Below are 10813 nucleotides of genomic sequence, written 5' to 3' on the forward strand. Positions count from 1 at the left end.
CACTTTTCCTTAGAACCAGATTAGTCCAAACTTGGGTTAGGGCGGTGGGACAGTTACTTACAGACAGAGACTGTTGAAACCAGAAGTCCAGCAGAGACTCCAGAGACACGAACAATGACTGGATTTGGGACTGGAAATCCGAGTAATCACTGTCAAACTGAAAGAGAGACACTTCACCTGTACATGTGTGTGTGTGAGGACACAGACGCTTCACCTGTACATGTGTGTGTGTGAGGACACGGACGCTTCACCTGTACATGTGTGTGTGTGAGGACACTTCACCTGTACATGTGTGTGTGTGAGGACACGGACGCTTCACCTGTACATGTGTGTGTGTGAGGACACGGGCGCTTCACCTGTACATGTGTGTGTGCGAGGACACTTCACCTGTACATGTGTGTGTGTGAGGACACGGACGCTTCACCTGTACATGTGTGTGTGTGAGGACACGGACGCTTCACCTGTACGTGTGTGTGTGTGTGTGCGAGGACATGGACACTTCACCTGTATGTGTGTGTGAGGACACTTCATTTGTACATGTGTGTGTGCAAGGACACGGACACTTCACCTGTATGTGTGTGTGTGCGAGGACACGGACACTTCACCTGTATGTGTGTGTGAGGACATTGTTGGACTGACCTCTAGTTTACGATGGTCCAGGACGTCATAGGTTTTAGACTTGGTTGTAAACACAATAGTTTGGTAGTTGGAGTAGATTTTCTCAACTCCCTCGACCTGGAAGTGAAACATGAGGTGAGACACAGAGCAGAGACAGAATTATGATAAATCTGACCTTTGACCTTAATGTGTTTGAGGGCTGACAGATTTTCCAGCGTCAATGCCATCCCAGAGATCTTCTCCAAACGACAACAGAACGCATCAAACTTCCCAAAGATGTAGTGCTCACTGCAGATGGAAAGCCATTCAGGACAGACAACTTGTACCGCGACTACTACTACTATTACTACAGCTACTACTATTACTACTATTACTACTACTACTACAATAACAAATACATCCACCACTACCACAGTATAATGCTACTAGTACTAACTGTGTTCACGTTCTCAAATTCATTGATGTCATAACTTCAGATGGAGGACAGGGGCCTATTGATACTGTGCAGCTGATGTCAACAACCTTCCCTGGGGGTGTGATGCTAACGGGGGCACTACTCTGTCTGAAGTTACTGGACGTAGACTTGAATCTGTGTGCATCGTGACACCATGCTAGCTACTGAACATTCCACCACAGAGATGAATGAATGAATATTGTTTATTTGAGCAGAGCAGACATAATAAAAAAAAAACAAAAAAACAAAACAGTGTACACCCAAATCCCAAGTTTTGTACAATGCTCAAATGGAGTAAGCGGAGATACATGCAGAGCACCCCCATTTTCACTGCAAAGTATCAATTCTCTGCAGTGGCGCCCCCATGTGGTAGTTTGCTGTGTTAGCTCTGACCTGAAGTGAAACTGTGGCTGTTTTGGGTTCTGTTTGAGCTGCTCTCGGACGACGTGGAAGCTCCTTTGATACTCGCGGTTCAGCTGACAGCACTCAGCGATCCTCTGCAACAACACGGGCCTGCAAATACCCAATTAGTACAACTACTACTACAGCTACTACTACTAGTTTTGCTACACCTACTACTATAACTACAACAACTACTACAACTACCACTATTACTATAACTACTACTACTATAACTACAACTACTAGTTTTACTACATCTACTACTATAACTATAACTACTACTACAACTACTACTATTACTATAACTACAACTACTAGTTTTACTACACCTACTACTACTACTACAACTACTACTATTACTATAACTATTACTATAACTACTAGAATTACAATTACTACAACTACTATAACACTAATACTACTACAACTACTACTACTAGTTTTACTACACCTACTACTATTATAACTACTACTATACAACTACTACTTCAACAACGACTACTACTACAACTACTACAGCTACTACAACTTCAGTTACTATAACTGTTAATACTACAACTACAGCTACAACTACAACTACTACTAGAACTAATACTACAACTATTACTAAAATTACTACAACATCTACTACTAGTGCTAAAGCTACTAGAACTACTACTACTACACCTCCTGCTACAATAATTCCTACTACAAGTACTACTGCTTCTACAGTACAGTAACAATAGATGCAGTGTGGGTACCGTGGGTGGTCCCAGACTTTGGCCACGCCCCCACACAGGTAGCTGCGACAGGTGTTGATCATCTGATTGGTCACTTTGAGCAGCAGTGACGTCATCCTCTGAGGCGTGTTGTAGAACGGAGACACAGAGTGGAGCATTTTCAGACTGGACATGAGCAAAGACAAGTGCTGCATCACCCCGCTCTGAGAAACAGAGGGAGGAGGAGAAGACAGAGTGGGGGAGAGGGGAAAGGAGGAGAACAGAGGGGAGGAGAGAGAGGGGGAGGACGAGAGAAAAGAGAGACAGAGGCAGGAGAGGGGAGAGAGAGGATCAAACTCTATCCCTCAGATTTTTCTGTATTTGAGGGTGAGATAGGGGCGAGTCAGGGGCGAGTCAGGGGCGTGTCAGGGGCGAGTTACCGGAGGGCGGTTTCCCAGAGGCTCAAAGGTTTGCTCCAGAGTGTAGAGAAATTTCACGTTGTCTTTGGCCTCGTTCGCTACAACTGTGATGTCAGCGTCCTGTAGACAAACAACCAATCAGAGCACAGAATGGGCAGGAAGGACATCTGACGCACAGGAAGGGCATCTGACACTCAAGGATATAGGAGGAGGACACACAGACCCATATGACACAAACCACATGTTATGACATGTTACCAGTTTCCTCCAGCGGCGCAGGACTTTGGACTTGGCGATCTGCAGAACGCCCAGAGTCTTCTTCACCTGAGGACGCTTCACCTCCTCCAACAGACTGCAGAGACAGACCCAGTTTAGTCCTGGTTTAGACCTGGTTTAGTCCACGTTTAGTCCTGATTTAGTTTTGGCCTAATACCTGTTAAGTCCTGGTCTAGTTCTGGTTTAGTCTCGGTCTAGTACCTGTTGAAGGTGATCATGCGTCTCTTCCAGTGCTCCAGTTCTGTGGCTGGACCGGCGTCGTCTGGCTCTCGTCTCAGTTGTTCGCTGTCAATCAAAACCTGTTGGATCTGATTGGTCCAGAGCGAGACCACACCCTCCAGACACTCCACCACGTCGCTGTTATTGGCTGAAACACAGGAAGTGAACACAGAGGGAGTAAAGGGATCTGATCAAAGCAGATTTTTAAAATTTTGTTCATTATTAATTTATACTTTGCATCATGATCCTAACTGCTAACCTTTTTGTTAAAAATCAAACTTCTAAACAGGACCATGAACGCTCAGATTGATCAGGCTCCTGAAAATGTGTTAAAATCCATTTGGGTTTTTTTGGGGGTTGTTTGGCAGTGTTTGCTAATGTGAGCATTATGTCTCCATGGCAACTGCTGAACATTCCACCATAGAGATGGATGTAGAACACTGCCAGCATGATGTCACTGCAATAGTTCAGACCTGGTTTAGTCCAGTTTCAGTTGTGGTTTAGTCCTGGTTTAGTCCTGGTTTAGTCTTAGTACCAGCTCTGGTGTAGTCTGCAGGCGTGTAGAGGCACTCTATGGCCTCTGGGAGCTCCACTTGCTGCAGATGAAATCTCTGGTCCAGGTTTAGTCTCACTGAGTTCAGACTGTACAGGAAGTGGTCCAGAGAGGAGAGGAAGTTCTGAACAGCAGGGGACGAAGAGGGTTCCTGCACACAGCCCCAAGACTGGAACAGAAAGGCCCACAGCACAACCACAGCACAATGAAAACACAATGAAAACATGAAAACACAAGCAAAGCACAATGAAAACACAACCACAACATAATCAAAACACATTCATAAAGATTTAAAGCCCTTTTCACTGGCACTGGTTTGGTGTGTCTGGGACCATATTTGGAAATCCGAGTGCAAAACCAAGAGCCAACCAGAAGTGAAGCTGTTAAAGGTAAGGTCCCAGCAGATTTGAATGACAGTGTTGTATTTCTCCCTGCACTGCTGGTTTGGCAAAGTGCGGGTGGAAATGCAACACTGTCATTCAAACCTGTTGCTAGCGCTAGCGACCTCAGGGAAAGCAGGCACCTGGTTGGTCTGTTATTAATGTTCATATCTTGATTTAGGGACAAAATAGTGAAATAAAAACCCCGGGGTCATGTAGAGCGGGTCATGTGGAACGAGTCGATGGAGCAGAACCCATACTCACTAAATATATGGAACACTAGTGGGCTGGCTATGTCCATTCATATATACAGTCTATGGTTTAGACCCACCTCCTGGCACTTGAGCGCTGGGACCATGACATTAGAGAAGAGAGTATGCAAACTGTCAAGCAGAGATCCATTAGAACAGTCCAGCATCCCGAAGTTCACCTCCTGAAACACAAGAGGGTGCTGTCACATGGAACAGAATACATGGTATAGAGGAGGAAGAGTGTGGTACAGAGGAGGGACAGTGTGGTACAGAGGAGGTACAGTGTGGTACAGAGGAGGGACAGCATGGTACAGAGGAGGGACAGCGTGGTACAAAGGAAGGACAGCGTGGTACAGAGGAGGTACAGCGTGGTACAGAGGAGGGACAGTGTGGTACAGAGGGGGGTACAAAGGGGGGAGGTCTAGAGGAGGACTTACCTGGTGCATGTTGGATGGGGTGATGGCTTTTTCAGTGGTTCTGATGAAAAACAGGCACAGACCTAACAGCGGCTACCAGAATAAACAAAAGCTCTACAATTATAATCCATGACACCTGTGTATCATTTTGTTATAATTTGGACATTTTAAATCACAATATTCATCTAAAATGACTTAAAGGAACAAGTCAGCTGATTTCTGTGTTAGAAAACTGCGGTGCCCAACGAGAGCTGATGTCACCATAGTTTAGTTCTGGTTCAGTCCTGGTTCAGTCCTGGTTCAGTCCTGGTTTAATCCTGGTTTAATCCTGGTTTAATCCTGGTTCAATCCTGGTTCAGTCCTGGTTTAGTCCTGGTTCAGTCCTGGTTTAATCCTGGTTTAGTCCTGGTTTAGTCCTGGTTCAGTCCTGGTTTAATCCTGGTTTAGTCCTGGTTTAGTCCTGGTTCAGTCCTGGTTTAGTCCTAGTTTAGTCCTGTTTTAGTTCTGGTTTAATCCTGGTTCAGTCCTGTTTTACTTCACCTCTTCCATCCCAGTTGTGATGAAAAGTTTCTTCTGAGTAGCGGCTGAAGCGACGTCCATAAACGAGGAGTGGGACGATGAAGGGGTCTGTGAGAGTCAGAAACAAATAGAAAATAAAAAGATTACACCTAAATGACTTTGATCACGTTCTGTTTGTGAAGTGAGGAAATGGGACTCAACATTCTAATGAAATGTGTTGTTACTGTAGAAACAAAACTGTATATTTTGGCCCCACTCTCTTACTGTTCAGTGCAGAGTAAATCTATGACCATAGTGGGAGACAGCTGAGAGATAAAAAGTAGACAATTGATACTTTGCAGCTGAGGTCATCAATATTCCATGAGAGGTTAAACTAGCTTGATGCACTGCTCTGTCTGAGGCTTTGATACTCAGGTTAGACTTTAATCTGCGCTTTGACTTAGCTGGAACTACAACAGGTGAGCTGATTTGTGCTGTTAAATAGATCCCTGTCTAATAGCATTACAGTCGCAGACTAGCTAGCATTAGCCACTCTCATGTTTTTGTTGAAAATCAAACACCTAAACAGGAGTTTTTTGGCAGTGTTTGCTAATGTGTGCATTGGGTTACTACTGAACATTCTGCCATAGACATACATGTAGAACACCCCCAGCATGATGTCACAGCATGATGTCAATAGAAATGATCCAAAAGCAACGCATTTGGTCCCACTTCTGAGGTATATTGAGAAATAGACATTGATATCACATCCTGAGCTAAGTGTGTAGCGCCCCCTGGTGTGGTGGACTGGCGTTGCTATTACCGGTGTAGCGTTCTGGTAGAAGAACATGAGTCGCTTGGAGCCGTTTGTACCAAAGAACTCCTCTATCATTGAGAACTGGAAATAACAACCAAGCAAGTCATTAGAAATACCCCAAAGTACACACTGTTATAATGAGAATACATCACACTCTTGTGATGAGTAGATCACTCTTATAATGAGACTAGATGACACTCTTATAATGAGACTAGATCACACTCGTATAATGAGAATAGATCACACTGTTACAATGGGATTAGATCACACTCTTATGAAAGTAGATCACACTCTTATAATGAGAGTAGATCACACTCTTATGAGAGTAGATCACTCTTATAATGAGAGTAGATCACACTCTTATGAGAGTAGATCACTCTTATAATGAGAATAGGTCACACTCTTATAATAAGAGTAGATCCCACTCTTATGATGAGAGTAGATCACTCTTATAATGAGAATAGATCACACTGTTATAATGAGAATAGATCACACTCTTATAATGAGAGTAGATCACACTCTAATGACAGTAGATCACTCTTATAATGAGTAGATCACACTCTTATAATGAGAGTAGATCACACTCTTATAATGAGTAGATCACACTCTTATAATGAGAGTAGACATGGTTAACATGGTTAAAAGCTAATTTTGCAGAATAAGTCCACTTTAAGACACAGACGCAGATTGAACTGGGGTCATTTTACAGGTGTTTTAGAGATAATGAATGGTTAGATCCACTCTACAGGGGGCTGTACCTTGTTGTCAGACACCAGGGCCTCCTCCACCTCCCTCTCCCCCAGCTCAGTGGCCTCACACAGGCAGGAGATGAGGTGTCTATGTCGGGGGTCCAGAGCAGCTCTGCGCTCATCTCTAAGGGCCCGAGCCTGCTTCAGGAGCTCCCTCTGGGCTTCGTTTGAGAGGAGCACCCCCCTCTTCTCTGACACCTGCAGCATACACCACAATTAATACTATGAATAATAACAATAGTAATGCTACTGCTACTTCTTCTTCTGTTTGAATCCAGAAGGGTCTGTAATGGGACCATAGACAGAGACAAACCTCCGTCCTCTGGTCCAACCTCAGCAGCTCATTTTATCACATGTCTGTCCTCTGCTCTCACACATCTCCTCTGTCTCATTCAGAACTAAACCTGTCACTCCTTTTACCTGACATAAATAACAGTTTGGTGCTTTGATTGTTGATTCTGCAGAAATCTGCTGTCTCTCAGTTTCTGAGTTTTTTTCTCAGTCATCTGATCTGTGTGGGGTTTTTTTTTTTTGTTTAATTTTTTAACATAACATTAACATTACACTGTTAGCTTTTTACAGAAATGGAGCATGCATCTCTCTGATTGGTTAATCCACTTGTCAATCACACTGGAATTGGGGAGGCAGGATATGTTACCAGACTCACTCGTCTGTGTAAAGTTTTGGCAAAGTGTGTGGTCCTGGCGGGACAGATAAACTACTACTTCTACTACTTCTACTACGACTAGTACAACTACTATGACTACCACTACTAAAAGAATAATTTTTCCATAGACTTAAATGTGTTATATTGTGAGTGGAGGAGGTCAGTGTTTTTCCACTTCCATCATAACATAACACAAACACTAACACTGGAAACGTTTACACTTTCCTTTTTTAAAGTTACTGAATGTGAGTTTTTTCCTTAACTGTAAGTTTTTTATCATTTTAAGAGAGCGATGAAGGTTTCACTCTGATTCTAGTGAATCAGAAACACTATAACATGACTTAAAATTCACAAGAGACAATTTAACATAATATAGGACTTTTCCCGTGTTTCACTTTTGAAAAATAATTTATTTTAAAAATTGGAAAAAGCATGTACTGTTATACATTGTTCTACTTGTTTGGATTGTACCTGTATTATTAGATTGTTTTGCTGTTACTCACCGCGGTGGTGGGGGGTGGAGCCACAGTCGGAGAAGACACCTGATTGGCTCTGGGGTTCTGGCCTCCGATTCGGCGATGTCGCACTGGAGTCAGAGGTCACATCAGTTTAAAAACACAAAGGAGTTTTAAAAGTGTTCACATTTTAAAAGTACCTTTTCGCAGCCGAGTCTGAGGCCTGGGTTTGTCATCTGCACCGTCCACTTCCTGTTGACCATGAGTGGAGGCCTCTGATTTGTCTGCATTTCCTTGGCTTCCCTCTCCTAATTGCTTGATGTCCCCCAGCTTCCCTTCTCCTGATTGGCTGATGTCCCCTGGGTTTTCTTCTCCTGATTGGTTGATGATCCCTAGGTTCCCTTCTCCTGATTGGTTGATGTCCCCCTGATTCCTGTTTTCTGATTGGTCGGTTTGGTCCATTTTGGGACAGGTGCCTTGTTTTGAAAAAGAGGGTGGCTCTTTCATTTTTGAGCTCTAAAATATAGCTGATCTATGCCTAAACCAAGTCTAAACCAAGACTAAGCCAGAACTAAACCAGGATTAAACCAGGACAAAACCAGAACTAAACCAAGACTAAACTAGAACTAAACTAGGATTAAACCAGGACAAAACCAGAACTAAACCAGGATTAAACCAGGACTAAACCAGGAATAAATAAACAAAGCTCAGTTTAAAAGAATCTAGGAGTAAAGCAGGACTAAACAATCCCTAAACCCAGACTAGTCCTGGTCTAACAGAAAGTCACATCTGCCCACGATCAGGGTTTGTTTGATATTAGTTTGATATTAGTAGAGTTTTAAATTGTACTCACCGTGGGCTTTGCAGATCCACACAGAGACTGGGTTAAAGTTAAGCGTCTCTTGGAGCTTTGGACAGATGAGTGACTAAGCAACAGCACACACACAACACACCACACACAGCACAGTACACTCGATACACTATACACTACACAATACACTCTACACAATACACACTACACACAGCACAATACACTCTACACAATACACACTACACACAGCACAATACACTCTACACACTACAGACAAATGGCCAAAGCACAGAAACATGATAGACAGGTGTACTCACTTTTTAAAGAAAGTGTCCTTTTCAGAGTACTTTTCTAGCAGCATACTTTTACTTCTACTTATGAATATTTAGTTTGAAGTAACAGTACTCTTACTTGAGCACTATATGGTACAGTGTCGCAGTACTTACTTGAGTAATACACTGCCTGGCCAAAAAAAAAAAGGTCACACACACTAATGTCACACACTCTAATATTTGGTTGTTCTGCCTTTAGCTTTGATTATGTCACACATTCGCTGTGTCATTGTTTCATTTTCTGCAATGTCACAAGATTTAGTTCCATCTAGTGTTGCATTAATTTTTCACCTCATTGATGATGGTAGAGTTTGACGCTGCACAAAGCTTCTCCAGCACATCCCAAAGATTCTCAGTGGGGTTAAGGTCTGGACTCTGTGGTGGACAATCCATGTGTGAAAATGATGTCTCCCTGAACCACTCTGTCACAATTTGAGCCTGATGAATCCTGGCATTGTCATCTTGGAATATGCCCGTGTCATCAGGGAAGAAAAAAAATCCATTGATGGAATAACCTGGTCATTCAGTATATTCAGGTGTCAGCTGACCTCATTCTTTGAGCACAGACTGATGCTGAACCTAGACCTGACCGACTGCAGGAGGAGAGGACCTATTTGCTTATTTAAATCCAGGTGGTGACTTTTTTTGGCCAGGCGGTGTATGAGCCCTTTAAATAATGATTGCTCCACGACTTTCACCATGAAGCCTTGGTACCTGTGCACATCTGAGGACGACACCCACCTCTACGACTTCAGCCTGGAGGATCTGCTCTGTCCCACAACAACAGAGGTAAAGGAGACCCAACTGGAGTCTCTTACCATCCACGACTCCTCAAACCCAGAGGAAAGAGGTCTGGCCCAGGCACCCCTGGATGAGGTACTCCTGAACGAGGTACCCCTGAATGACAAATCAGGTCCAAATGAACCAATCACTGAACCTCAGGCTCAAGACTCAGGAGAGGACTGACCAAGAGAAGGACAAAGAACTGCAACAAGAGACTGATGCCCATTGCCAGAGAAGTATCAAGCATCTCAAGTCATTGCAGGAGATGGGGGTGAAAAAGAAGCTTCACAAGATCAAAAAGGTCACAACAAAAACAAATGTGACACACTTGGAGTTTCAAAAAGTCACTGCTTTGCTCCAAGAGAAAGAGAAGGAGATGGTTTCACAAATCAGTGTTCATAAACAACTGAGAAACCTGTACATCTACTCAGGACAGGAGAACATGCAGCTGAAACTGGAGCTTTGCAACCCCAAAAACATTACTGCAAAAATGGAGTTAGAATTGCAAAACGTCAAGAAGAAGCTCCAGAAGAAAGAGAAAGAGCTGGATAGTGTCACCAGTGTACATAACAATATCAGACAGCGTTTTCACAGTGCACTGAGGGACAAAACACAGCTCACACAAGAACTGACCTTTGCCAAAAGGAACATGGAAGCAATGAGCAGGACACTTAAAGAACAGGACACTGCAATCGCTGCCCTGAAACGACAAGACTGGTCTGATCCAGAGGTCTGCAGCCGTGAAGGGACAGTCCAGAGCACAAGCGGCAAAACTAGGGCTGCCGAGCAGAGGGACAACAAAACAAGCGTCAACGCTGGTGAAGATGCTACAAACAGAAAAAGACGAGCTGTCCAGAAAGGTACGCTCGTCAAAGCTATAAATCTATAAATATTTATTATTTGTGTTTTATTGTTTTACAGTTCAAACCTGAATGACATGCAGCCGTGCAACTGGTCACTATTATGAAGGATATTGGTAAAATCTGAAGTAAAAGTAAAAATACAAAAATTACAA

The 10813-nt window shown here is 43.4% G+C and overlaps 1 protein-coding gene across 1 annotated transcript in view; it reads right to left on the reverse strand.

Annotated features, from left to right (window-relative positions):
* dnah5l (dynein, axonemal, heavy chain 5 like) overlaps positions 1 to 8334 on the reverse strand; it is a 67516-nt gene extending 59182 nt beyond the window's left edge. The window contains exons 1-16 of the mRNA XM_055230317.1: positions 8073 to 8334; positions 7921 to 8003; positions 6760 to 6948; positions 6008 to 6082; positions 5227 to 5313; positions 4708 to 4779; positions 4351 to 4452; positions 3622 to 3808; positions 3069 to 3234; positions 2850 to 2943; positions 2613 to 2711; positions 2215 to 2396; positions 1466 to 1585; positions 801 to 906; positions 640 to 735; positions 62 to 157 (exon numbers count right to left, since the gene is read on the reverse strand). Of these exons, the coding sequence (XP_055086292.1) occupies positions 62 to 157; positions 640 to 735; positions 801 to 906; positions 1466 to 1585; positions 2215 to 2396; positions 2613 to 2711; positions 2850 to 2943; positions 3069 to 3234; positions 3622 to 3808; positions 4351 to 4452; positions 4708 to 4779; positions 5227 to 5313; positions 6008 to 6082; positions 6760 to 6948; positions 7921 to 8003; positions 8073 to 8334 (2016 nt within the window). The remainder of the gene's footprint in view (positions 1 to 61; positions 158 to 639; positions 736 to 800; positions 907 to 1465; positions 1586 to 2214; positions 2397 to 2612; positions 2712 to 2849; positions 2944 to 3068; positions 3235 to 3621; positions 3809 to 4350; positions 4453 to 4707; positions 4780 to 5226; positions 5314 to 6007; positions 6083 to 6759; positions 6949 to 7920; positions 8004 to 8072) is intronic.
* Between the last annotated feature and the right edge of the window lie 2479 nt (positions 8335 to 10813).

This window comes from Periophthalmus magnuspinnatus, chromosome 20, assembly GCF_009829125.3.
Source record: "Periophthalmus magnuspinnatus isolate fPerMag1 chromosome 20, fPerMag1.2.pri, whole genome shotgun sequence".
In the NCBI taxonomy this organism is placed as follows: domain Eukaryota; kingdom Metazoa; phylum Chordata; class Actinopteri; order Gobiiformes; family Gobiidae; genus Periophthalmus; species Periophthalmus magnuspinnatus.